At 45.2% G+C, this 27,330-nt stretch overlaps 4 protein-coding genes across 5 annotated transcripts; 1 reads left to right on the top strand and 3 right to left on the bottom strand.

The window, feature by feature from the left end:
• Nucleotides 1-90: 90 nt before the first annotated feature.
• Nucleotides 91-5,748, bottom strand: tubgcp4 (tubulin, gamma complex associated protein 4). The gene is made up of 18 exons (XM_029144091.3): nucleotides 5,565-5,748; nucleotides 4,519-4,647; nucleotides 4,221-4,343; nucleotides 4,088-4,141; nucleotides 3,951-4,007; nucleotides 3,195-3,274; nucleotides 2,660-2,861; nucleotides 2,301-2,466; nucleotides 2,088-2,212; nucleotides 1,937-1,987; nucleotides 1,758-1,863; nucleotides 1,562-1,669; nucleotides 1,242-1,386; nucleotides 983-1,160; nucleotides 774-908; nucleotides 554-670; nucleotides 342-481; nucleotides 91-238 (listed from the first exon to the last, which is right to left on the bottom strand). Exons 1-18 carry the CDS (start codon nucleotides 5,640-5,642, stop codon nucleotides 232-234), a joined length of 2,001 nt encoding a protein of 666 aa, XP_028999924.1. The 5' UTR covers nucleotides 5,643-5,748; the 3' UTR covers nucleotides 91-231.
• Nucleotides 5,749-5,844: 96 nt separating this feature from the next.
• On the top strand, nucleotides 5,845-9,140 carry cdkn2aip (CDKN2A interacting protein). 2 transcript variants are annotated; one of them, XM_029144093.1, is made up of 4 exons: nucleotides 5,845-6,063; nucleotides 6,454-6,703; nucleotides 6,779-6,903; nucleotides 7,373-9,140. In XM_029144093.1, the coding sequence occupies exons 2-4, from the start codon at nucleotides 6,456-6,458 to the stop codon at nucleotides 7,960-7,962; spliced, it is 963 nt and encodes a 320-aa protein (XP_028999926.1). In that variant the 5' UTR covers nucleotides 5,845-6,063; nucleotides 6,454-6,455; the 3' UTR covers nucleotides 7,963-9,140. The 2 variants fall into 2 exon arrangements, with proteins under 2 accessions (XP_028999926.1, XP_028999925.1); XM_029144092.1 differs by having other exon boundaries at nucleotides 7,370-9,140.
• A 3,337-nt stretch (nucleotides 9,141-12,477) lies between these two features.
• cart3 (cocaine- and amphetamine-regulated transcript 3) lies at nucleotides 12,478-13,715 on the bottom strand. Its single transcript, XM_029145399.3, has 3 exons — nucleotides 13,424-13,715; nucleotides 13,111-13,194; nucleotides 12,478-13,018 (listed from the first exon to the last, which is right to left on the bottom strand). Exons 1-3 carry the CDS (start codon nucleotides 13,589-13,591, stop codon nucleotides 12,911-12,913), a joined length of 360 nt encoding a protein of 119 aa, XP_029001232.1. The 5' UTR covers nucleotides 13,592-13,715; the 3' UTR covers nucleotides 12,478-12,910.
• Nucleotides 13,716-25,761: 12,046 nt separating this feature from the next.
• Nucleotides 25,762-27,082, bottom strand: cartl (cocaine- and amphetamine-regulated transcript-like). The gene is made up of 3 exons (XM_029145461.3): nucleotides 26,857-27,082; nucleotides 26,416-26,478; nucleotides 25,762-26,070 (listed from the first exon to the last, which is right to left on the bottom strand). Exons 1-3 carry the CDS (start codon nucleotides 26,992-26,994, stop codon nucleotides 25,963-25,965), a joined length of 309 nt encoding a protein of 102 aa, XP_029001294.1. The 5' UTR covers nucleotides 26,995-27,082; the 3' UTR covers nucleotides 25,762-25,962.
• Between the last annotated feature and the right edge of the window lie 248 nt (nucleotides 27,083-27,330).

Genomic DNA, 27,330 nt, shown 5'->3' with positions numbered 1-27,330 from the left:
CACAAACACCTTCCTCTTCATTTTAGTGCTATTTCAGTTTGCAGGTTATGTAGGAGATTCATGCTACGTCTTCAGGTGTGTCTAAGATACCTTCTGCATCAATAGAGTGGAATCCACATGCACTGCAAGTTTCAAAAGCCCAAACAATGTCCTCAGGTCTGATGAGTTAGGTACTGTTTTTTTCTTCTGTCCAGCGTAGATGGGAATGTCTTAATTCTGTCATAAATGTTCTTAAACACTGGGAAAAAAAAAACTTATTTTAGTGTCAAATATGTTCAATTTACTGCTCATGTAACAGGCCAGTCTCTGACGTTCGCCTTTTTTTTTTTTTGCTGTCCTACCTGCCCAGAGTGCCTCCGGCCTGTGTGTAGTACTTGTTGTAATCCAGTCGCAGTAACAGCTGAGCCAAGTCAGAATTTATCTGATGGTTCCTCACACTCGAAAGGATTTTAAACAGTAAGGACGACTGCCGCCTGAAGCCCTGAAGTTTTAACAGTGGCAGTATTACAAAGGCATTCTCAAAGACACTTTACATAGAGGTCAGTACCTGTACCTTGACCAGGAAGTCGAGCTGAGATGTTCCCCTCTCATCCAGAGAAGCCACATTCTGACACACAAGTGAGCAGAAGTTATGACACAGTTCCAGGATCTCGTTCAGACAATGGAAAACCTAAAGGAGAATCATTTACAGAGACGTCAATTATTAGTGAGCAGAAATTCAAGGAAAAATAATCAGGACCTCAAGTTCTGACACAATTTGGCTGATACAGCACCGGCTTGAGGAGGATAAAGGACTGAGCGAGCAGGTTGCTGAGGAAATGGTCATGGGCCAGTCTGATGCTCTCGAAGTCTCGTGTGGAGTTGATTTGCTGCAGCAGTTGAGAGAACTGAGACTCCAAAACATCCACCTCCAGACAAAAAGAGAGTTGCTCTGAAAAAAACAGCGCTGCGGCAAAGAGCTGCTAGTGTCTCTCTTACTCACCTGCAAGTAATATTGCAGGTTGTCAATTAGAAAAGCCATGTGATTGCGTAGTCTCCACTTCACTGCGTCTGTCTGGCTGGACTTGAGGTGTTTCCTCTGCATCTGCAGAGCCCAGCAATGCTGCAGCTGAGACTGCACCCGCCGCACACTCAGCAGGTACCTGAACACAACGTTGTACCTGTCCACACAAACGAGGAACGATGAGGAAAAGCCGGGCCCAGGTGTGCTCGGCACAAACAGCAGTGAGCGGAATACACACTTCTCCAGCACAGCGGGGGTGAAGAGGATGTGCAGCGGCCACTGAACCTTGTAGGTGAGACCCAGAGCTGCCCAGCCAGTGGGTGGAACCTCACGAGGGGAGGTGTCCTGTGGCGGAGTGGCTCCTTCTCTGCTGCCTGTCACATCTAAAAACACAGGCAAAGTAACAAGTAGCTGCTTATGTGTGTGTTGTCTGATCTGCAGTCTCAGATATGAGACTGGATAGACTTGGCTTGACCACAAACACTAAAGCCTACAGAGTACAGTAGAGGCATGAAAAGACAAATGCTGTTATTTTTTTATCTGGGGTGTTAGACTCACCTTTGCTGTCTTTGCCCTGGTAGTCTACAGTGAGATGCAGCAGAGGAAGGAGGTTGTCGTCGTCCAGCAGCACCTTGTGAGCGGCCTGCTGAAAAGCCACATTTACATCTGAGGGAGAAAAAAACATTAGATAAAAGCTCATCTCCTGCGACTCCGGTGACCTACTTTCATATGCATTTCGCATGCCAGCGTTTACCGTGCTCAGTGACGGCTGTTGGTGGCATTTTCAGCATCTGCTGTGCAAGGTCAATGAAAACCTGGTAGAGCTCTCCACGACCCAGCAAGTAGAAATCCTTAATAATCTGGAAGAATATATCAAAAGTCAGAACACTGCTCACTAATTTAGGCTTCACCGTGAAGGTCATGGATCCAAACCTTGAGCTGTTCGAGCAGATCTGACTCCTCCACCATCAATGTCCAGAGATGCTGGAAAATAAGATTCTGACTGGTTAGTCAACGTGAGTAGCAGCATTAGTTTTAGTATTTAGCAGAAAGAAGAAAATAATGCTGCAGCCAGTGAGCTCACCTCTGCCACTGTGCTCCTGATGTGATCAATCAGATTTTCAAAATCCACCAGGCTGAACAGAGACTGCTGCTTGAGTTTATGCAGCTCAGCAGCAAACATGTCCTCCTGGTGCTTCAAAATGGAGCCTAAAGTAAAGCAAACTATCATGATTTGCATATTCTCGGTGACACATAGACAATACGGCATCTCTACAACGGTCCCACAACCCAGTACCTGCTCTAGATGGGCTGTGGTTGTGGTTTTCAAACATCTGCACAGACTCTCCCACAAACAGGATCTTCTCCGCTACTCGGATGGGAATGTAAGATGGCAGCATTTCTGCTCGCAGCGAGAACTGCTGCAGGGAGGGAGCCAGCATGTTCTCCTCCTCAATCAGCCTCTGAGCAGCAACAGAAATTCAATTAATTAAGACTGAATACAAACAAGGAGGTTAAAAGTCAGGCAGCTGAGTCAGAGCTCATGAGCCCAACAGGCTTATGAAAGACATGACTAGAAGACACCAGAATGAGATTCCTTGAGCTCTTGTTCAGTGTTGGATGTGTCTGTTGGCCTATGTGCCTGATTGTACTCACCAGGTCCTGAAGTTCTCTGAGCTGTTTCCCACTCAAGCCTCCCAGCCCCAGGTCCTCTTCCTCCTCTTCCTGGTTGGCTGCAGCACCTCCTGCACTGGGCCCCTGCTTCACAAAGAACTCCTCACTTTGGTCCAACAGCAAACCGTGCAACATCCAGGCTGCGAGCTGCTTGTACATGACACCGTGGCACACAGCAAGTATCCTGCAAAGACATATGATTGTATGACACCTTATGGAAGTAATCAGCTGTTAGACTTGGTACAAGCTTTACCCTTCATAATAACCCAAATAAAATCAATAGCATAAAACCCTTGATTTATTTAGCTGATTGATTAATGTCTATATAAATCAACTGATTAATTTTGATTAATTAACATATTACAAGAGAACCATTCCTCAGAACTTCTTGTATTAGGAGCCAAAGGGTGCTTGAGCCAATCCCAGTCGTCACTGAGCTCCCTAGAGGCTAGTTACACACAACAATTCACACTTACAGAGTCACACACTTTAAAATGACAAAATGTAGATGACCTACTTTTCCAAGGCCATGCGAACAGGAGGAAGCCCCCCGCAGCTGTGCTTATACACGGTTTCCAGGATCTGACAGCCATGGATCTAAAGCAACACAGACAAGATGCAGACCACAAAACTGTTAGCTCTGTTACCCAGGTGTCTAGTCTACACGATCCTCAAGTGCTCCGGAAGCTGTTTTCTAGATTAGCATTTTTCTTGTTCTTTTCCTGGAGGGGCCTCCCTGGGTTTCTTTGTTCTGCAAGTTTGTATAAAATTGCTGTAGGGTGGGGGAGAAGCAAACACCCTAAAATAACTGACAAAATGCAAATCTGAGAGTTGTACAGTGAGTTTATTACTATTTATATAGCAGAAATAGAAATATAATCAAAACACATGAACAGAATCATGTTCATTAACAGTCTCTGACTCCCATGGTCAGGAAAATAATGTGTAGAGAAACAGCCTTATCATGAAATAATATGTGAATAATTGGTATATCGTTCCTGGCAAATAACAGGACGTTATTCTTGAACTATGTGTACACTGTAGTGCCTTGAGCAACTAGATAAATGGATCATCCCTCTAAAGAGGGATGATCCATTTATCTATCTTAAGGCAATATTGCCTTGATTTTGGTAAATGCAGAGCATGACACAAACAATAGCACATTAGAACTAAAACGAACATTTCTGTTTATTGCAATTATTCAGAAGATGGCTCTGCCTGGGGAACTGGTGCCGACTGAGCCTCTGCTAAAATTAAAATAAACATTTCTTACCTTCTGTGACTTTATAGTCTCTACCACCATCATCACAGATGGAAACAGCAACTGGAACTTAAACAACAATCCAGATTATTAAACAAACAGACCTGCTAATACTCTGCATTTATAATATTGTTGCATTATGGCTTTACCTGATCAAGCTTGTAATTCACATGGGATATTGTCAGATGTGGATCTCCAAGGAACTGTAACGTACAGATAATTAACTGACAACGCTCTCACATGCTGCTTCGTTAGCTGATGTTGGTTGTGTCATAATTTTACCTCTTGTTCAAGGTCCAGCAGGGCCTGTCTGTACGGCTGCAGCATGGAGTCCAACCCTGTGCAGAAAGCCCGCAGATAAATTCCATGAAGTCCAGTCTGGGTGGGTTGATTTGTGTGATGTTCCTGCAGAACCAAACACAGCTTTTAATTTTTTTACATGGTTGTTCAAAGAGTCACAGCTTTCATTTGGCAGTTGAAGGTGAAGAGTGAAATTAAAACTCATGCGATACAAATATTACATTTCAAGACAAAGCCAAAGAATGTGTTTAAGTGACCGGATGTAGTATTTTGGACATACTTGTTGGTGCACATGACCAGTGTGTTGTTCTATGAACTCTGTGAAGCGTATGTAGTCAGAGCCCAGCTTACAGAGACGGTTGAGGACACTAGTCTCGCTGGGGTGAAGGAAGGGCAGGTCCTGGGACACCTTTAAAACAATTTTAGAGAAGAGGTACAAAACAACATAAAAGCTTTTTGATGCTAATTAAGAATAATCTAAGAGACGTGGAGAGAAGTAAAGAGGGAAAGATGGTTCATGGTAACTCACACTGTAGAATACAATGTTTTAACCTGGATTTAAGAGTGATAAAATCTAACACCACTCTAAGTTACACAGCCACTAAATGCTGAATAGATATTTAGTTTGTATCCTGAGGTCGCTACTGGTCCTCTAACTGATGGCCTGAGAGCTGAGGAGGTCAATGGCTGTTTTGCATAATAATTGGTCAAATGAAACGCCTATGCCTATGAGGCACGTAATGTAAATCAGCATGTCAACAGCCCCACTCCCTACCTTTCATACACATTACTCAGAAGGGGACATTGTTCAACACTATAGCCCATTACCTGAGTCCTGCCCCTCATTGTCGGGAAAGAGGACACAGACAAGCCACAGGAGAAGGTATTTAGTGTGCGTGTTCTCACTCCTAGAGCACAGGTTTCCCTCCACAGTCGGAAGAGAAGCAGCTAAGGTAAAGTAACTAAAATGAATGCACCTCTTATATTACTTATGCAATGCCTGATTGGACACGTTCATTCTTTTTTTGCTTATTTTGTCGTGTAGTTTGTAGTAGGTACTTGTGCGTGAACTTTAGTCTAGCGGGTGCCATTTAACCCGTTATTACAGTGCAGTAAATGCCAAATGAGGACGTTACATCAACTTTACGTCATTCTTCGGAATGATCCAGATTCTCTTAGAACTAGCGGTAACGTTAACTAAACGTTTGCTAGTAGAAGACGAAAGTCGATGCATTAACACTTACATTTGCACAGAAACGCATAAATAACCGATTTGTGTTTTTGGTACGAAACACTTGCTAGTCAATAAACAGCTGCACGTTCTACCTGCAAACCAATTCGCTTGTTCCATGTAAAAATGGTCCCCGGGTATCCACTTAACGCCAGCAACAGCTCGTGAATCATTTTAATTCACATTAGATTCTTTAAAATTATGATGAAGAGGCAATGAGCTTCTCATTCAGCGACCAAAATAAACCGCCCGTCGCAGTTTGGTTACGTTTAGACGCAAAGCATCACGGGATATATTTGCAAGTTGTTTGCTAACAGAAAGCTTTGTCATTATTGGTCACCGTTAACTTTGAATTAAAAGTGACTAAATAAGTGTGATTGTCGTTATGTTTATTCGTGCTAAGCGACGATAAAAGCCACTTATATTTGCTTAAAAAGCTTGTACGTAAGTCTCTGATTGTCTTAGCAACCAGTAGTCAGCTAACGCTAGCACCGCTGGTAATTGTAGTTCTTCCCCAACAAACTGCAGCCCCTTCAGTCTTGCGTCACATTCGGACATGTAGCTAGTTAGCGACACATCGCAACAGAAAGCTTGGTATGTCGACTGTTTTAACGATCAGTAGCACAACATATCATTATTGTTATCAGTTTAACCTCGATTGTACGTTGTAATTATGGACGTGTCTTCTGTTTGAGCTAATGTCACGCGCCTGAATGTTAAGTTCAACTTTGCGTTAGCTAGTTGCTAAAGTCAAGTTTGTGAGTGGTATTCTGAGAACATTTAACTAGTTACCTACAAGTCAGCTTGACCAGTCGTCAGCCTGGCAAGTTAGCAACTGTTTAGCCGCTGTTTGTGGTTTAAGGTGCTAGGTTGTAATCAATCCACGCCCTTAGTGAACTTGCTAGACGTAATTAGCTTTAATCACGGTAGCTGTACACAAACAAATCCTTTGTTTGCTGTGCTTACACATGTTTGTTGCTACAGGGATGGCAGAGGAGAGGAACGGAGAAGATACGGTTTCCGAGTACCTGGGCCAGAACCCGCAGCTGGCCCAGTGGGTTGACACTTTGAGAGGTTACTGTGAGAGCAACAAGCAGTGGCTCGCTCGCAGAGAGTTCATCCTCAAAAACATGGAGGCTTTCCCCACAGTGGAGCCAGGAGTGTCCAACAGCAATGTGGACAGGCTGCTGTCTCTGTCCATGGTCTGGGCCAATCACGTTTTCCTCGGCTGCAGGTAGGTCACGCTGAGCAGTAAACACACACCCAGCCCCTCGAACAGCGGCTTATTCATGTTCTCTGCATTCCTCAGCTATCCCCAGGTTGTAATGGATAAGATCAAGGAGATGGGCGAAGGTATAGTTGTCCAGGATCCTCCAGTCCACAGGACCACAAAAGATGAAGTCATGATCAAAGGAAAGAGAAGTGCCGCAAAAGGTAATTCATTTCATGATTCCACTAAAGTAACTATGCTACTGTCTAAGATCTTCAATGTCCAGGAACAGTTATTTCTGGCGTTTTCATAGTGTGATACAAGGTTGTTGCAAATTATCTACCTGGAGCACATTGACTGCTGGAATCTTTAGTTTGCAGTTAGGTATTTTTATTCTGTTGACTCAAATAAGAAGCTGTGCAAAAGTAAAAACATTTATATTCTGGTTATGATAAACAAGCTATAAATAAATGAATTCAATATCTGAATCCCTACAAATGTTGTGCTCCTCGTTATCAACCGCTGACCGCTGTTGTATTGCTGTTTTCTACATCAGCGAGTTTCTGGGTAATTACCTACACAGAAGATTTGTTCCTTCCTCACCCACACCTGAGGTTGCAGCCTCGGTTTTCTCATTACATCCGCTTCCTGAGGCAGCTAACATTGTCCTGTGTTTTGTGTCGTTATTAGTAGAGGCTGATGCTGATGGCTGCGTGAAAAGAGCCAAATGTGGGCCTAATGAGCTTGACAGTCGACCTGCTGTGAGGACAACCACGCGGCCTGTGAGTCAGAAAGCAGGGCCTCCTCCACAGGCTCCAGCGGAGCACCAGTCATTCTTTAACCGCCTTTACAAAGCAGTGGCATGGAAGCTGGTATCAGCAGGCGGCTTTGGTCCCAACTTGGACCACTTTGAAATTCTTCGGAGCTGCGTGGAGTCATGTAAACAAACCCTGACCTGCGTGTTTGTGCCACTGAAGGACATCGCAGGTCTCCCTGCAGGTCGCACACAGAAGGAAGGCCACGTGTGTGAGATTCGCTGTCAGACTGTTTACATAGGCACAGGGTACGGGCGCGATGAAGCCGCCGCCAAAGCCATGGCTTCCAAAGAAGCGCTCAAAGTCTTTCAGGGGAGGAAAGTGACTGTAAAGATTTGTCGAAGGAGGTACAAAGGGAAAGATGTGGAGGATTTGATGCTGTTGGACGAACAGCCTCGGAGTCAAGGATTTCCTCCTGCTCTCAGCTACCCTTTTCAGGATGAGCAGCTGGAAGATGGTTCTACATAGAGAAGACACTTGCCCTGAACTGATTCAAGCTACTAAGGGAACTCATGATATTATCGGGACCAGACTGATGCGCAGCAGCTTCTCTATCACACTCAAACATCTGTGTGTGTCTATGGCGTTAGCTGTCATGCAGCGTTTGGCACAAAATGTTAAGATTGCAATACAGCAGAAAAACACATGGAATACTTCCCAAAAAACATATCTGAATCCTTTAATTTTCATCTGCTGTCAGTTTCCAATGTTTCATAGACAGTGAGATCTTGGAATATGTGCCATGGAGCATTTCAGCCTTGCTCAAAGGCAAATCCACCACCTTCATCTAAACATTGTGTTACATTATACTGATATTCTTAGTTTTGATCCAAGGATAATCATTTTGTATGAATATTTTGATTGTTATACTAGCAGAGTGGCTACACTCACAACTACAGTACATTTTGTTTTGTTCAAATCTATTGAGGTGAGAAACCTCATGTTTGTTTAGATCCTCACACATCAGTTAGGCAGTCTAATAACGCTTGAAGTAAGTGGATGTGGTAAAACTACTGCAGTGTCTGTGTTCTTTGTGTAAACATGTTGAATCTTTTAGGTTGTAACAGCTGAAAATGAAACAAACAAATTTTGATGTGTATATTTTTAATTTGTTCTCACTAGACCTTGTATTTCAGAGTTGTTTATTAACCCACACTTTTATTCTAGGGAAGCACTGGCCTTCACTGAAGCTACTTGATGCCATTCTTTAAATTAGCAGAAGTTCACAAACTGTTCCAAACATGTTCTGGTTTAATGGTGACGCAGGTGATTCAGTCGTGTCAGTTCATGGTCAAAGTGAGTGATCTATGAGAACCTCACCCATGAGTTATTTTATAGTTTTGCTGGTCTTTCCAGACATGTTCCTGCACACAAGTACTAAGCTCCTGCTTCTCTTTGATTTCATGATGTAAGTGAAGGCCACTGACGGCCACAATGCTGAGCATAACTCCGAACGTATGGATCTGACCACATTTCAGCCTTGTGTGCACCGTTGGGAAGTGTTTGAGACAAACTTAGATGTGTACTTTCTTTAGTTCCAGTCTGGCTTGAAGTTGAACAGGTTTGAACTTGGTTCGGTGTCAGTGTGTGTTTACACCAGTGCTCCTGTTCCTCTATATTTTTAAATAAACATAATTTAACTATGATTTGAGTGAAGTTTGTTTGTATTTGCATTAATAATGCAAAATCGTGCATTAACTCACGACTATAAAGTCTAGATGTTGCAGGCCATAGGTTGAACTGTCACCCACTGTCTCTCATTAGAGCTAACAACTGAACACGATGACTCAGCTCCTCATTAGAGACAGTTAAGTTCCCCATCACATGCTGATCAACTCAGTGATTTGAGTGACATTCATGCTCGACTTCCCACCACAGCTGAAACAGGACTGCTGTTTAAATCGCTGTGGCGCCTTCAGCTTCATCAGCACAGTCGACCGGGCCGTGTTCACATGGCTGCTCCTGATTCTCTGCTTCATCAGACAAACTGTGGCTGATATGACCCGAAATAAGTCGTCCCCTGCACTGTGGGCCTTTAGAGTCCTAAGTAAACAACCAGACTTAAACATAACATGAAGTAAACGTGTCCTTTTAAAGCTAAACTGACGGACTGTCACTCAAAGGCTGCGTCTTTTAAAGTAGACGGTGTGAGAATCGGTCTAAGGCAGTCGTTAACATTAATCTGCTGCTCCTGCCGTCTCTCATCATTTTAAAGACTTCTGATAAACAGAGGGAGTAAAAATGGAGGACTTCTCTTTGAGCAGTGACGTCTCACCAGCAGAGGGCAGAGCTACACTGAGTTCCCACGCTGACCTCTGACCTCTAGACCACTGCAGTGGTTCCTCCACTGCTGGGTTTTATTTGGTCCTATCCTCCTCCTCTCTTTCTGCTGCCTCTCATTCTTTTCCCTTTGCCTCCACGTCTTCCCTATGTTTACCATAATGTATTAATGTCCACGTGTTTCATGGTGTGTGTGTTTAGAACACAACACACCTACTGTGAGCATCTATTAATCTATGCGTATGCTGAGACCCTCGTTAACAGACGCAGACGCACCCGCACAGTGACATCAGCTCTGTGCGCATGTGTTTACATGCTGTAAATCAACGTCACCGCCCTGAGCATTGTCTGCCGTTGATGTATTGAACCATTCACACCCAGCGGTGTCACTCTCATTGAACAATCTCTATTCCAGCCTCCATCATTCGTCACCTGCTTTGCGTCTCCATCCGTCACACTCTCAATTATCCTCTGCCTCGTTCCCTCTTCGGTTTCTCAGCATTTCCGTCAGCATCTCACTCTGTCATTCTTTACTCTGCTGTCAAATTACAACGAGCAAACAAGTGTTTACCCCACTGGCTGATTGCTGCAGGTCTGAACATTGTGTGATGGAAAAAACGTTGCATCCACATACACAATTGCTACAAGATTTGGTGATTCCCCAAGGAATCAATAACAGATCCTCGCTGTCTGGAGAAAGTATTGCTGTCCAGGAACTCAGATAAACAGTGTTATTGTCAGTGCGGCAGCCATGAATGTTTAAAAAGTGCTTGACAACTGGAAAATGCTTCACAAGATGAAGATGGTGGGGTTTCCTTTGTGTCCAACTGAAATGACAGACAGAATATTTCAAGATGTTAAAAGAATCAATCTAGGAAGCAGCGCTCATTAAAAAACAAAAGTTGACTGAACACTTGACAAACTATTGCTGGAAATAAAGTCTTGCAAAGGAAAAACAGCATACGAATCTAAAGGAGCCCCATCCATTCACTCAGTGCTGCTCGAAGGCGGCCTCACGTTTGGAATGCACAGATTGAGATGCTTGCAGTCTGCAGCGTTGCCACTAGATGGCACACATCTAACACCACGCCATAGGTTGATTGAACTACTACTAATTAAATGCATTTGGAAAATCTAACACTGAACTTACAGAAAAAGCACAATTGTGGTTCCCGATTAATCTAAATCTGTGGCTTCTTGCGTTCCGTGTCCTGAGGAGAGTTTTTGTACACATATGCTGTCTTCAGTTTACCGCTGCTGCAGAGACATCGTCTTCCTCGCTCCACTTTTAGATTAACAGTCATGAGAGCGCTTGTTCTCTAACCTGATGACAGCAGCTATACAAACACTTACTGTATAGGGGCTTATATATTTACAGGGCACTACTCATTTTAGGTAATTAGATGGGTTTTGACACAACCTTTAGATCTGTGAAGCAGAAGAGCTTGAGCTGTTCCTGTGTGGAAGCTCTGAGTCACCCCACACCTGTCTGTGAAGGACTAATGACAATCACAGCTTCCCCGGAAACAACAGGACAGACCAGAGAAGGAAGCGTCTTAGTTTGATGGACAACACAAGGTGCAGTGTGGTAACGAGCGTCCCCAGTGTTTACACATGGACAAAGCCAACATTTTGTTCTTGTCTCCAGTGCATTATTGATGAGGGAGCAAAGGGAGGGAGCCTGGATAATAGATAAGCACAGTGATGTGGAATATGATTCTGCACCCGCTATAAAAAACATTCATTTAGAGGAGGATGGGTTCGATCCAACCAGGGTTATTGACTGTTGACCTGTGATGGCCCAGTGTAATGAAGGACATGCAGTGAAGACGCTTAAGTAAAAAAGCAAAGGTATGTGATTTCAGTCTTCTAATGAGCATATGTCCATAATACACCAATGTACTGATAGTGTTGTGTGCCTTGGATCTACAGCACGTGTTGGACCGACATCATGCAGAGTGAATCCTCATGGCCAGTGGCTGCTCTGAAACTGATCCACAGTAACAGAGGTGCGAATTTTAACACACACCCGGAATTACAGTAACAAAGAAACAAGCCAATGAACGTTGCTTTGAGGTAAAAGGATCTCTGATCTGCTCAACTGCAGCATGCCAGTGTTCGGTTAACGATTGTTGTTTTTCTATTGTGGTGTCAAATTAAGATTCCTGTACTTGAAAGTGTCCTTAAACGCTGCTGATCTCAGCCTCATTCATCAGTTTGGACCTTTTAGAACCCATGTGTTTTGAGTCACTGTCCGGTGCTCACGTGATGCTCTGTGAAGGTTGGTGGAGAGACTTGACCGTTAACATCTGAGTTTATGAGCCATCAGTATTTTAACATCCAGAAGAATGAGTCTATTTTGGATTTCACTATAACCTGTGTCACTGCAAAGTTCTTTTGAGGTTTTTCATTCGAGTTAACTGTTGATGGATCCTCTCCAGTTGCTGCTCACACTCTGATGCCTTAGACAAACTCTTCATGTGACGCAGTGAGGCTCTTTTTATTTTTAAGTGCTGGCAGTGTGATTGACAGGTGACAGCCACTCCCTGGTTCGATCCAATTACGTCACTGTTCAAGTTTTGAGTGAGCTCCCTCAAATGGTGTCTGTATAATAAGTGCAAACCTGCGCTTTGCGCGAATGGCTCCGTGCGCACCGGAGCCGAACCGGTTGTGAATATTAAGAACATGCATCCACGCCTCTGCTTTACAAAACATTATGGTCCACACTTTATTATTTTCATCAGTCAAGACACGAAAACATTCATGTGAAACAACATAGTTCAAGCTCCAAAGACTTTTACGCGCTGCCACGCGCAGAACGTTGATAATTCCCAGAATATTGCTGTTCAGACTTTACAGTGTGTTTGTGGTCCGGTGCAGTTTATTGTGTCGTGGGTTCTGCTGCATTACATGGTCCTGTGGGTCTGCAGACATTAAGTGGTTCTGAATATTTACAGGAACCTTACGGTTCGACACGACTTACACTTGTGCTATTGGCTACTTTTAAAATATACAGTTCTTTTACTAAATCGCCGCACCCGCTCCTCAGCTGCATAATAAAAAAAGATGACAGTAATTACAATGGACTCGAGGAAGTCTTTCCACATCTCGACGCTACATTCACATCCGATGGGGCTCATAAGCACTTGAGCAGGAAAAAGTTGCAGAATGCTCCTCGGGGACAGTCGCACATCTTCCCGATCCGCGCGCCTTTCCTCACTGCGCACTGCTCCCCGACATCACACTGGCGCAGACACACGCAGAGAGATGCACAGGATTAATTCATCTGCAGTTACGCACAGGCAAAAATAGTGACTTTATTTAAAAGGTAAATACCGTTGGGACTTGGCCAAATTTCTTTTCCCACAAAGGCAGCCGCTTCGCCTGCAGCTTCTCAAGAACCTCATGGAGAGCCCCGAGCTGTTAGGAAGCAAATGTTTAGTAAACGATGGAAACGAGCCACACGCGTAAAATGACAGCATTTAATAGATGCGCAAAAGGCAGTAATTACTGCGCTTTTCCTAGAGTCCAATGTGTATGTGCATCGTTCAATAAAATAAACAATAGTTTAAAAGGTGCATTCGCATATTTTAAAAGGTAAAGCAGTTCAAAATGTGAATTCCCCGATCTTCGCGCAAAAGCTACTCACCAGCTGCTTTTCGCTGGTCAGGTTCGGACCTTTGGGGTAAAAGTCCCGCAGGGCTCTGGGGCTCAGCTCCTCCTCGGACTCGCCGTCCAAGAGTTGGGCTCCAGCGGTGCCGGAGAGAAGCAGCAGCGCGCAGAGGAGCGTCCCGCTGAGCAGTCTGGAGCTCTGCATGGTCCCGGTGCGGTGCGCGGCGGTACGTGACCCTGTCCCCGTCTCAAATAGTCGCTCCACGGCGCCAAACACCTTTTTATCTGACTCCTGACATCTGCTCGCTCCACCTTATCCTTTGATTTCCCCCCCTCCTCTTGTTGTCATGCGTAACAGCCGCCTTGGGTGAGTCATCCCAGTAAAAGTTGCTGGGCAAAATATAAGGACGACAATAACAACAGCCTCAAAGTAATAGATTACTAGTGACTCGGTGGGTTTAAGGGTCGTTCCTGCGGTGGACGCGCCTCTCTCCTGTCGCTGTGTTTTAGTCATAACTGTAGGAATGAAGATAACTCTAAATGACAGCCACACTGCGCTTCGGCTCCAGCCACGTCGGAGAACTTTCAGTAATTCGCAGCGCATTGCTTTCCCATTCTCGCCTCACAATGTGTCCTGCGATGAAACCTGATGAGTCAGAGGAAAAGCAATAAAAACGCAACTCCTCTCCAGTCAACGCAGTTGAGAAAAGTTGGCGTTTTGTTTTGACTTGTTTTCTTTAATGTGACGAGGAACCAAGGAGCCAAAAGAGAAACTGCCCATCACTAAAAGCAAACAAGTCAAGGATGACGGTTTCATTCAGTCTAAGTCATGATTCCTTTACAGTGATTCTGCATGTACTAAAATACACAGCATCATAATTAACCTGCAGTCAAATGTTGAACTTGATATGAGGGGAAACGAAAACGCCAACAAAACGACAAAGCTGCACTTCATCCTCTGTTGAGCTCAGCAAACATGCTCAGCGTGCATCGTATCATTCACCTCTAACACAACAGATGGATGTTTACACTCAGACAAACGAAGCCGCTCTTGCACTGAGTCCTGCATTGATCGCCTGCTTCAGAGCGTCTGGTTCTGGTCCACCGGCCAACACGGAGCTGGAGGAGCAGCAGGCTTTAATTGTGCTCCAGGCTGCATGACTCATGTCTCTTTCCTCCACTTTTCAGTGAATGAGACGCCAGCGTAACATTTCCCTCCATTCACAAGCACGGCTTCATTAGTTTTACATACATCGTCCTCTGCTCTGTCTCTGGGCATGTGGTGACTGGACTCAATCTGGACTCCTGTCAAGCATGAATATCACCACTTTATTAGGGCAAGTTATATTTAGAGTTCACTGACTCAAAACTAAGGACAAGGACTCAAGACACAGATCTGGAACATACCACGACAAGTAAACAAGAACGTTGCCGCAGAAACTGGAAAACAAATATTGAAACCTTTAAATTAACAGATATGAAGGGATGCGTCATCAGAGAATAAAGAGCCTGTTCGCTCCTGAGCCCGAAATTCGATCCAGTTCCTTCTATTTTTACTTCTACTACAAAGAGAGATGCAAGTTGTTTTATCTGTGAAAATATATAAAAATAAAAATATATAATGACATTTACACCTGGAGGCAGACGTTATTTTAACTAACGTGGTCCACTGGCAAAAAAAGTAGTGTGTGTTTGAGCTACACAGGTGAGAATGTAGTCATCATCATCATCATCATCATCATCATCATCATCATCATCATCATCATCATCATCATCATCATCATCATCTTCATCATCTTCATCATCTTCATCATCATCAGATGACCAGTGTAGCTGTTTCAGTGGAGCGTGATCCACCCCTAGTGTAGAGGGGAACGCTACCATAGATCGTGTGTGTGCGTGTGTGTGTGTGTGTGTGTGTGTGTGTGTGTGTGTGTGTGTGTGTGTGTGTGTGAGAGAGAGAGAGTTTTAAATATGTTCTTGTTAATTCTTTATCTTAAAATTTAAAGTTTAAAGTAAGATGATGTTTATTTATTATCTTAATTCATGTAAGTCTGCAGTTCGTATTTCATGCTGTGGTCAAGAGGAGCTTGGTTCTTTTGGACAAGAGATCATTTCACAATTAGTCAAGATTTAACTTCTTTTAAAGCCTCTGGATTATTTATGATCCATAAAGAGGAATCTAGTTCTGTAGTTGTAGTTTCTGTTTTGCGCCATGACTCCTTGGCCTCTCTGGTCTTTGAGTTCAGCCCTATTTGAACTTGTCCTGATGTGATTGCAACACATCACCCCTCCAAATCTTTGATGGCTCCAAATTAAAGATGCTCAATGTGATTTATAGTTTTCAGGTATTTTGACACCAAGCAGGGCAAATTCAATCACTTCATCCTACACATGAACAGAGCTGGGTTTACACATGTGGTCTATAAACATCTGCACAGAATCATCCAGTGGTTTTAAAATGTTTCCATCTGGATCAAACAGATGATGAGTGGTTGCCATGGTAACCAGGACAATCAACGTGTCAGCAGACGTCACGTGTCTGTACATCCTGTGTGGAAGCATCTGTTGCATTTCTCCAGTCACTTAATTAGCTTTTTAATTTTAGCTTTTGGTAGATTGCATTGAATACAAATGTGTTGGAGAGTTAGGTCTCTATGTTTTATTCATGCTGTGGTGAGAGTCTGTCCCTCACAATTCTAAAATGTCAACTCTTAGTCTAACGTGCTTTTCTGGATCGCTCAGAAAGAAGGTGCATTTTTTGAAACCCTGCACAATTACACATGACTCTAACGAAGGACCAGAGGACGTTAAAGCAGTCATCTGTTGGTCATTAGGGCACAGAAGATGCTGCTGTTGCTGCTGCTGCTACTGATGATGATGATGATGATGATGATGATGATGATGATGATGATGATGATGATGATGATGATGATGAAGGGCTTTACAGGGTTACAGCCGCATCTCCTCCTGTTTTATATGTAAGGATGAAAGAGCTCATCTCAGTCCAACAATCCAACAACAACAACAAAGCTTTCTTGTTAGAGCAACGCCTCAACCAGAGGCCTAAAGGGGAAGACGAGGCGACGTGGAGGCTCCAGTCAACGCCTCCAGTGTTCACACCCTCTCACTTCCCTGTGTCTTCAGCTTCGGCAGACGTCCACCAGCTCCTGCAGCGAGGAACCGTCAGGGTTGAGGGTTAATTCTGCTTGTGACTCATCTCTAATTGCTGCATCCTGAGTCTCACAAGTCGCCTCTGTGAAATAAGACCAAGATTAATGAGCGTCATTACTGTGGCGATGTCAGCCAGATGTGATTTAAAGTCATATTTAAACAAGTGAACGTCTCTATGAGACTGTCGAACCTAATTTCATGACTGAGTGAGTCATCGGTGTAACTGTCTCTTTCATGGGACCTTCCTCCTCCTCAGCTGGAATAACAGCCGCTGCTGGTTGCATTTAATTAACGCAATGATGCTTCCTTCCAGAAAACGGATCCCTCAGGGGAACTTCGTAACCATTAGACGGTCCACACGCACAGAGACGCTGCACCCTGATTCCTTCCATCATTCCGTCCATGCTTCTAGACTGTGAAGACAGACGTGTGCTGTTCATCGGTTCTTGCTGCTGGTAGGATGTTCCTCTGGAAGATTAGTTTAGCGCCGTGTCACAGGGGTCGGGGTTAAGTTTGGCACCACGTGATCTGTGAGACTCTGTGGATTTTCTGAGGTTGATCTGTCGGGTCGATAACCAGCAGGAGTGGATCAGCAGCGTGTGAGGAGGATGCTTTATTCCCAGCATTAGCTCAATGACTCCAAGCATTTATAGCTTATGTCATACAAAAACTGCAAGTCATCCTAAAGTGAGATGAGATAAACTGGACTCCTCGCGCGCTCCGTGTCCTCCTAAGCAGCTCCGGGGACCCCCGGGGGAGCCGCTGATTGCCTCCTGTCAAAACGAGTCTCCTCACTTTATCCTCACATATATTTTTCATTTCATGCTCCTCCGTTCAAAGTCTCCTGCTTTATTTGACTTAATCAGCTTCATTAGGGGCGAGGAGCATCTGTTTCAAACTGTGGGCGATGATTAATGCCACTTCCAGCTTTGGATCATAGCGCTAAGCCTGTAAAGTCGACCGGAGACACGGGATGCAGAACGCGTGGGCCGAGTCCAGCTCAAGCCGCGGGGCACGTTGCACAGCAATTCAGGCGTTAGAGGGATGAGGCCACTTTGATTAATAGAAACTTTTAAGAGGTGAGAGAAAAGATTATTAAAAGAGAAGAGGAATAATAATGGCGCCGCGCTGAATAATAAACTGCTGAGAAGCAGAAAGCTCCTTGCTCTGCCCTTCGCTTCTGGACCCTTAAGGCAAAGGCGAAGCTCTGAGTTCACTGGATCGGTAAATAACACACACTTGGACAAGCTCACCCTCAGCCCAGCATCCTTCACAGGCGCTTGTGCGTCACAGTGAGGTAATTAAGGGTTGTGGGTTCAGGACCTTTCTGCTTCTGTCTGCCCACACGGCTCATATGTGTCCTTAAATAATACGACCTATTCTCTCTTCTGTAATTGCAGTGTAGAGAAACAGTCCAGTGACAGTTTTCTAGCAATTATAAGACTTTTCCTCATCTCTGCTGCTCTTCGCTGCATCCGAGTGTTTTCACGCGTACACAAACACACACAACCGTGGAAACGTGTCTGTGATAGAAGCTGTTGTATCACTGCAGCTCAGACACAGTTCAGCAGGGTCAGAGTCTCACGTCTGAAATAATCACTACAACATGAACGGAGTGACTTTAGGAAAGACTTGTTTCAGCACTTCATGAAAATAACATGGACTCAGATAATTCCTACACTCTGTCCAGTCCCTAAATGTCTCACTTACAGGTCTTAAACATTTCCAGCCTACATTCTTTGCTGTCTACCAGTGCTGACTGATGACTGACAGCACAAACATGTTTGGTCAAAGCCCAGCAGAGAAAGACAAGAGGAGTTTCATTGTAACATGTAAACAGGAAATCACAGTGTGAAGCCACAAGTTCCATCAGGTAACAGAACCATCTTTTACCTGATGAGCTATTTCAGTAAATGTCAGTTTGGTGCTGCTGCTACAGGAGGAGTCAGGGGTCACCAGTGTCATCAGGTTCCTGGTAGGTGGAGATTTCAGCCTGAAACGAAGGAGCCACCGGATGCAAGCTGACAGACTCATGTCCAAGAAGAGACAACTTTGACCGTTACATTATGGAAATGAAAGCATCTTCTTTTCCCGGAACTGACCCAGGATCAGTGTCCAGCTGCTCATGTGGTCGGTGGACTTAAATTTAATGTCATGTTCCATAACAGACCAATTAAACCTTGAATCCTTGAAGTCAGGATCCACTGAGACTGAAATCAATTGTTTCTATCTAAAGTTTCTATCATTGTCAGATGTAGATACAAAGTCATTATCTGCCACTAAAGACGAGGGAAAGAAATCGATAGTCTGGACTATTCCAGGCTTTTCACAACCATAATGCAGCGATTTGAAGTGACAAGACAGGTCACATGGAAGAGGAGAGCTGGGCGGCTGCACAATGTTCCAAAGCCGACGTCTGCTTTCATTTTTATCATGTTTAACACAGAAGCATAAAAAAGTGTAAACACATTAATATTAAACTGACGTTCTCCCAGGAAGCACTAAAGTATTTATCGACAACACTGAGTTACATAAAGGTCCAAGCTGCACATACACAGGAAAAAACGTTGGCACTCATACGTCTTCTGTTACAATGTGACGTATCGAAGTGCAGGAGGTCAAAAGGTCCCAACATGAAAATTAACCAGAGAAGAACGTCTGCACAAATAGGCCATGTTTTCCTGACACATCTGACGGTTCACACACTTCCTGCTGGTCACATGTATATCCTCTCTTTTCCTTTGTGTTGCATCCTTACGTTTTGTTGTTACTACTGTTGGACGTGTACCCACTGGACCTACTGCACCTACAGCAGCTACTGCACCAACTGCATCTACTGCATCCACTGCACCCACTGCACTCACTGCACATATTGCACATACTGCACCCAGTACACCTACAGCAGCTACTGCACCTACTGGATCTACTGCACCCACTGCACATACTACACATACTGCACCTAGGTCACCTACACCAGCTACTGCACCTACTGCATCTACTTCACCCACTGCACCCACTGCACCCACTGTACCTACTTCACCCACTGCACCTACTGCACCAGTACACCTACATGCTACTGCACCTACTATACCTACTGGACCTACTATACCTACTGCACCCACTGTACCCACTGCACCTACTGTACCTACTGCACCTTCTGTACCCACTGCACTTACTGCACCTAGTACACTTACAGCAGCTACTGCAACTACTGTACTACTGCACCCACTGCACCTTCTGTACCTAATGCACCTACTGCACCCACTGCGCCTAGTACACCTACAGCAGCTACTGCACCTACTAAACCTACTTAACGCACTGCACCTACTGCACCTACTCAGCCCACTGCACCTACTGCATCTACTGCACCTAGTACACCTACAGCAGCTACTGCAACTTCTGTACTACTGCACCCACCGCAGTCACTGCACCTTCTGTACCTAATGGACCTACTGCACCCACTGCGCCTAGTACACCTACAGCAGCTACTGCACCTACTATACCTAATTAACGCACTGCACCTACTCTACCCATTGCACCTACTGCATCTACTGCACCTAGTACACCTACAGCAGCTACTGCATCTACTATACTTACTGAACGCACTGCACCTACTACAGCTACTCTACCTATTGTACTCACTTTACCCACTGTACCTATTGTACCCACTGCACCCACTACAGCTACTCTTCCTACTGTACCCACTGCACCCAGTACAGCTACTCTACCTACTGTACCCACTGCACCCACTGTACCTACTGCACCCACTGCACCCACTACAGCTACTCTACCTACTGTACCCACTGCACCTACTGTATCTACTGCACCTAGTACATCTACAGCAGCTACTGCACCTACTATACCCATTGCACCCACTACATCCACTGCACCTATTGCACCCACTACACCTACTGCACGTACTGCACGTTTTGTATACTTTGTACATTATGTTGCGCGGGGTTTTCTTTTTGTTCTCTCTTTTATATGGGTTTACCTGAAATCCTTGTTGGGATGTGTGGATATTACCTTTTAAGAGAAGTTTTTGTGGCACGAAGCACTTAATAAATGACTAGAAGACTAATGTGCAGCTTTAAGACATTATCAACCACATACCGAATCAATGCAGACAATCAGTGGAGGCATAATGAAGCAGCCGGTTCTGTTACTGGACACGTTGATTCAGGTGGTGGTCGGTGAGGATTCGCTCACGTTTGTATTTGCTCTGACATTTACATAAACACAGTTTTGTAATTATCATGATGATAATTATTGTGGAGGAAAACAGCCAAACTGCAGGTTTAGCTAATCTCTTGTGTCCACGCTGAAAGCAGCAGATGTTCCCACGCAGAGAATAATAACCAAAATGTCACACGTGTCTGTGGCAGCTACAGCTGTGAACTGATGAGATGTCTGAGCTCAGGTGAAAACCTAACAACAGGCCCCTCTTCAGCTGTGCTGTCTGAGGAAATGCTCCTGGATTTTGATGATCACTCCATCTCCCCTGTAGTCCCAGCAGTAAACCTATTACATGAGTGGAGTCCTGGTCCCAGCTCATCATTCCTTTGGCAGCATTCATACCAGTCGGTCTCCCACTACCTGCCTCCGTGTAGCCGCCTAGTTTTTAGATTCTTCTCCATTATTTTGCTGAGTCCAGCTCCTCGTCTGCTTGTTTCTCTCTCTTTCCTTGTTTGCTGATATAAGTAAAGATGAGCGGTGCTTACTGCCTTCAGCATCTGAGTCATGGGTTTGAGTCCAGATCTGGGAGCGATGTCAGTTAACAGAATGAAGAGCCAGAGGTTACATCATGGTTCAACCCACAGGCAGATGCTGATATGGAGGAAGGAACATCATTAGGGAGAACCTGGAATGGAACCTGATTTTGGATACAGGTGAAGGGGTTGTGGAAGAGAGGACTTGATGATTGAAAGACAGGTGAAGGTAGATGTCAGCTGATACAGAGGCAGGGGAGGTTCACCGCCCTCTGGTGGCGGAAGAGGAGATGACAGGAGAGAGTTCTGACTCACTAGTGGAAATGTATGTAATAACAACCTGCATTGACTTAGACCCAGTGTAGGAGCAGGTCATTAGAATTCTTCTTAGCGGTGTGAATGTAAGCACGGTGCGCATCAGGACCTGCTGCCCGTGGCGACGGATGATGTTAGCTTCATTGTTTTTGTTTAACTCTAACAGAAGAAAAAGAAGGTGTCTGTTCAACAAGCATTGGAAACTAATTAGAGTTTGTGAATAATTAATGGTGTAGAGCTGATGTTGTTGAACAGCCTCACATCAGTCACTGAGGAAGAACAACGTAACGCCTGCTTGACAAATTGGACCAATGTCTCCTACAGGGAAATTAGTTCAGGCCCAAAGGTCAATAGTGGCCGGCGTTAATCTCCCTCTGTTCTCTGACAACACATCTCTCATGTCACACTGTCCTCCTGAAGCACGGTGAGAGATTCACAAGAGAGAAAAGACAAAAGGTTGTCACGAAAATATCAAACCTTTAAACGCAGAGAGACGCTGGTTTATGATTCATACTCCAGGACGCGCTGATCGACGCAATAAAAGTCTTTTAGAGAATGTCACAGAGGTGAAAGCACAGCAATTTCCTTATATTTGAAAACAGACCACTCACTTTGATTCATTTTTAGAGCTACCACTGCATCATATGACATCAGAGACTCTTCACTGACATTTACTCTCTGCAGGAAACTTCTTTCGCATGTTCAGTGTTTTTCACTAATTAATTTGTAGCAGAACAGACGTCACCATCATGTGGAGGCTCTTTACCTGCATGACCTACCTACATGAGAACTGTTCTCATCAAAGAAAGCAGCAACAAGTCCTCGACAAGCATCTCAAACATTCATAAAATGACCAAAAAACAGAATTACTCATAAACACAGAATATGGTTAAACAGCCACAAACTCTGGAAACTAACCAAGCACAGACAAAAAGACGCAAAAATGCAAGTGACAGACCCAAGCCGATTGGGATGAAAAGTAGCAAAATCAGAGCCACCAGGAGATCAACGCCACCTTCTGGTAAGAGGCAGCGCAGAGTACGTCAACGTCTGCGTCCAAAGATGCACAAACACGAGCATCAGCAAAAGGATAGTAACTCTCAAGTCATGTTCATGGCTCAAACGTCGCGTGCATCCATCTATAAACACAATGAAGACGGGCCTCTGTGTCACACGCTTGAACACAGGAGGCAGTTTCATATGGTATCCAGAGACACAGACGTGATGGATTCTCTTCATAAGCGCACAGAAGCTTTATTTACAACATTCATGGGTTCAGACTCAGATGGAGCTGTGTGCTGCCTCTCCAGGGTCCAGGGTTCCGCCCGCCTCGGCCTTCGCTAGCAGCATATGAGCCTCTGCTCCACTGACACCGCGGAGCCTGGTCCACGCTTGGAGCTTCGCTTTGGGCGCATTCACAGACGTCGGAGCTGCTTTCCTATGCTTTGATCACAGCAGCTCGTAACGTTCTGGAGCCTGAACCCTTTGGTCTGTGGTTTCTCTCCTTATAAATGATCTCAGATCCTCGTTGGGCGTGATGAGGCTCTGAAGCCGGATCACTCGTCAGCTCTGTGCAGCTCTATCCAGCTCCATCAGCTCCTCGTTCCGCTTCTCCCGTCTCCCCTATTCCTAACAGCTGAGAGTCCACACAGCAGCTGGACACGAGAGCCTTCAACATCTAAAGAGCAGACGTTTCCCTCCGGAGCCGCTGGACGCTGAGGCCGTGTTGGCTTTATCTGTCAAGCCTCCTTAACGCTGCTGTATGTGGTGGCTGTCAACGTCATGCTGTCGGATCCTGCAGCTCCAAATACACGCTCCACAGTGCTTCGGATGTTATCAGCCATTACGAATGGGCTGATCAGAACTTATCAGCGCATTCGAATGGGCCAGTAGGTGCCTGCTCTGCCTCCTCGCGAACAGCTAACAGCTAGCTAAGTTGCTATGTTAAGCAGCTTTAGAGGTTATTGTGGTTAGGGTTAGGGCTGGATAACGGGTGGGGGGTTCAGGTTACAGTTAGCTAACACAATACCGCTAGCTACTTGCTAAGTTATGCTCGCTAATAAATCAAAATCCAAAACTTCGATCCTCCCGTCGGAACAACAACCGCTCAACAGCGCCCCTACTGACTCTGCTAGTTAAATCATCCGAGCCGTGATCAACCTTACGGATCATTGACAACGATCTACCGCACCTATTCACCGCTGCCAGCAGGTAGATGGGCACCTACCGGCCCATACGTATGGGCTGATAACCACTGATAATGACCATTGAATGGCGTGATAACGTCCGAAGCCGCTCATTTGAGCCTTCTGCTGTGACTTTCCAGCTGCTCCACAATCATGAAAATTAGGCTTGTTAAATATTATTGTATGCAAATAATATCACTAATGATGAGGCATGTTTCTTGATTAACACATAAATAAACTGTCTGTCTAAATATGCCCTCATGGGGTTAAAGGTCAACAGCTGACCCTCTGTTCTTATAGGGACGATCTGTCGATCAGCTTATTCAGACACAAGCGCCAGGAACAAAAGCTGTTTGCTACAGCTGGCCATTAATAACAACACAAAGGGAACAGGTGTGTTAGTGGGCGGAGCCAGCGACTGGAGCGCCTCACAGATGAGCTGTCATCTGCGCCTCTGAGTGGTTTTGTTCCTGGCGTCTCCGGGTTTCGTGTGTTGGCACCGAGTCGCTGCAGCTGCAGATCACAGCAGCCTCTCGTCGCTAGAAGAGCTCACAGCTCAGTGACGGCTGCGGACGCATTCAGCTGTCTGGCACCAGCGCAGAGGAGTGAGCGTGGGTTTGGTTCCTCCCCCAGAGGACGGGTTCGTCAAAGCTGTGTCGACCCGTCGAAGTGGATGGAAACGTCCCGGAGCCGCAGGACCAGCAGGAGCCAAAGCGACGCAGCTGCACAGACAATGACAGGTGTGGAACCTGTCAGAGGAGGAGGCCCAGGCCTCTTCACTGCCCGTACCACAGAAGCGGGTCGGCACCAGAACCAGACCTAGAGGCCAGAGGCAGACGGACGGAGCCTCGCTCCCTCATGACGACGGCTCATTGTGGTTTTTCAGCAAAGTCACATTGTGCAACTGTGTAACTGTTTTCTGACTCACTGTTACTCAACATTTAGTCTCTATGTTTATTTAACATGAAAACTTCAAAACAGACAAAATCAAAAAGTCACAGTTACAAATGTTTCATTTCCTGGAGACATGACATACTGATGATGGACATAAAGGGTTTACTTTTCTTGTGTCATCTTCTCTGTGCACTGGTGCGTGCAGTGTGATCAGCTGTTTGTGATGTATAAGCTGGAGTCCAGCAGAACGAAGGCCTTCGCTCCGTATCGACGTGTTTTTATTACAGCTTCAGGTGCTGGATGAAGGAAACGCTGCCGTTTGCCTCAAAGCAGAAGGAAACCAGAGGACCGTAAACGAGCTCCAGGCTTTTATGGTTCTGCAGATAAAGACAAATGAAAAGCTGTATCTGTTGGCTGCAGGTTGTCGTGCCCTGCTTTGTATTGTTATTATTGTTATTATTATTATTATCATTATTACTTTGAACAGACGCAGGGTTTTCGTCGTTGGCGTGGGACACGTTGATGCAGCGTCTCACTTCCTCCCTGTCAGGCTGGTTCTGCCGCTTCTCCCCCTCACTTTTGTTCTGTTCTTATCTGATTTAGATCGAACACTGTTATCACTTGTGGTTCGTGAACGTGGAGGCTGTAGTTTCTATAATCGTTGAAGTCATCGTTGAAGAATCTGGAACCAGAGGCATTAACGTGAATTAACTGCGCTGCTGTGTTTAAACCTCCATCTGACTGTGTTTGAAGAACTAAAGCTGCTCGTTCTATGCTTCATCCTGTCGTTTCCACAAATACTGACAGGTAACAGGGAAAAAGAGAAATCAAACCATTACTGTTTTACTTATGTGAAACACCGTAATAAGTGAAACTTTACATAGAGTCTGTTTGACTGTTGCTGCTTAGATGTTGGACATGAAGTAAAATTCCATCTGTCGTCCTCCAGAATCCGTTGATCCTGTGATTATTTATGGAGGATCCACCTTTGATGCTCCCACAGATTCCAGTTAAGTCTCTGCTGGTGAGTGGCTCGTTTTGTTATCTGTCAAATCTTCTTTACTCTTCTTCCTCACAGCAACATGGAACAAACAAACTTTGTTGGCTCTACATTGTTTATTGAACATTAAACATTTACACACATGACAGACGACCATCGGGATTAAATCAATGTTTATCCTCAGGCAACTACGCATCACAAGTGGCGATGAAACTACGTGATGACCGACAGAACAGGAGTCAGGCGTCTGGGCCCCAGAAGTGATGATTCCCGGACGATCGGCGATAACGCCTCTGGCTCAGATGCACTTGAGCAGGTAGGAGTTGCAGTTGATTCCTCTGCCGCAGTCGCAGAGCTTCCCGATGCGGGGCCCGTACTTCATGGCGCAGCGGTCGCCCATCCCGCACTGTGGAGGCAGGAGAGACGCGACAGTCAGTGGAGGCTTCAAACAGCGGGTCCTTTTGACAGAATATGTGAATGATGAAGTTAAATTGGTTCCAGTCGCTCCGTTTTACCTCAATGATTTCTCTGTACTGGGGAAAAACACAACCGAACGTGGTTCTGCTGCTCTACAGCTTCTCTCTTCTCGTTAATTGGATCAACAATCTGGATTAGTTTGTAATTAGACGGAGTGGAGGAGCGCTGCTGGCGTTTTCTTTTAATTAATCGGGTTTCATTTGTTAATGGTTTTAATTAAACATCGTCTCACATTTGACAGCAAATACTGTACAAGTGCATGGAGGGACGTTACCGTCGGGATGCTCCCTCTCTTCTCAGCGTGCGTCCGGCCCAGCAGAGCCTCCAGAGCCTCCAGCTGCTCACAAAGCAGAGACGTTAGGCCTGAAGAAGCTGCTGACTGCTTCTAAGTCTTCACTGAAGCCACATGATGCTCACTGGATGTAAATACGAACCTAAATGCAACTTATTCTGTTTTCCACATTCGATGTATTTGGATTATTTTTCACTTTCGTTTAGGTAGAACACAGCATAAGACGTATTTTCAGTGTAAAGTTTTAATAACGCAATACATTTAATTTTCAAACTCGTAAAATGATACTGCAACGTAAAACAAATGGTTTGGCCTGGATGAAGTTTAGAAAACTGTACAAACTTTTTCTATCATACTGAGAATAAAAACGAATCATCTGCTCTGCCCCGGTTCTAGTTTCACGTGTGGTTTTCTGACACTGACCAGTTCTTTGTCTGCGCCCGGTTCGGAGTTTCCCACTTCGAAGTCCTCCGCGGACACTTCATTGGACGCTTGGCCGTAACACAGAACCGAAAGCAGGACGACGAACAGCAGCCCGCGGAGGATCCCGGAGCTCTCCATGGTGCTGGTGGTGGAGGAGGGCGGAGGTCCCGGCAGGAGGTGATGACTGGAGGAGCGCAGGTCCACAGGAGACTCTCCGTCCGGCCGGACTTCCCCGTGTCTTATATGGGCTCGTAAAGCCCCGCCCGAGAGGCCACTGCAGGAGAGTTTGACTTGAGGGCGACGGGGACGGATGGCTGCGCCCGGTTTAGCTGCAGTTGATGTGTGTGTGTGTGTGTGTGTGTGTGTGTGTGTGTGTGTGTGTGTGTGTGTGTGTGTGTGTGTGTGTGTGTGTGTGTGTTTGGTCGGTCCTTCAGCCAAGAAGCAGATTCAGGTGAGCCGGTCACATGATTCCCA

Source organism: Betta splendens, chromosome 3 (assembly GCF_900634795.4).
Source record: "Betta splendens chromosome 3, fBetSpl5.4, whole genome shotgun sequence".
Classification (NCBI taxonomy): Eukaryota; Metazoa; Chordata; class Actinopteri; order Anabantiformes; family Osphronemidae; genus Betta; species Betta splendens.
This window is presented reverse-complemented; position numbering and strand designations above follow the sequence as displayed.

Coding starts and splice junctions, on each gene's coding strand:
- tubgcp4 (XM_029144091.3), bottom strand. CDS start 5,642: ATGATTCACGAGCTGTTGCTGGCGTTAAGTGGATACCCGGGGACCATT. Junction 3,275..3,950: donor AGACTATAAAGTCACAGAAG/GTAAGAAATGTT, acceptor GTGTTGCTTTAG/ATCCATGGCTGTCAGATCCT. Junction 671..773: donor CCTTTATCCTCCTCAAGCCG/GTGCTGTATCAG, acceptor ATTCTCCTTTAG/GTTTTCCATTGTCTGAACGA.
- cart3 (XM_029145399.3), bottom strand. CDS start 13,591: ATGCAGAGCTCCAGACTGCTCAGCGGGACGCTCCTCTGCGCGCTGCTG. Junction 13,195..13,423: donor TGACCAGCGAAAAGCAGCTG/GTGAGTAGCTTT, acceptor GCTTCCTAACAG/CTCGGGGCTCTCCATGAGGT. Junction 13,019..13,110: donor AATTTGGCCAAGTCCCAACG/GTATTTACCTTT, acceptor TGTCTGCGCCAG/TGTGATGTCGGGGAGCAGTG.
- cdkn2aip (XM_029144092.1), top strand. CDS start 6,456: ATGGCAGAGGAGAGGAACGGAGAAGATACGGTTTCCGAGTACCTGGGC. Junction 6,704..6,778: donor CACGTTTTCCTCGGCTGCAG/GTAGGTCACGCT, acceptor TGCATTCCTCAG/CTATCCCCAGGTTGTAATGG. Junction 6,904..7,369: donor AAAGAGAAGTGCCGCAAAAG/GTAATTCATTTC, acceptor TGTCGTTATTAG/TAGAGGCTGATGCTGATGGC.
- cartl (XM_029145461.3), bottom strand. CDS start 26,994: ATGGAGAGCTCCGGGATCCTCCGCGGGCTGCTGTTCGTCGTCCTGCTT. Junction 26,479..26,856: donor CGGGCGCAGACAAAGAACTG/GTCAGTGTCAGA, acceptor CTTTGTGAGCAG/CTGGAGGCTCTGGAGGCTCT. Junction 26,071..26,415: donor AGAGAGGGAGCATCCCGACG/GTAACGTCCCTC, acceptor CTGCCTCCACAG/TGCGGGATGGGCGACCGCTG.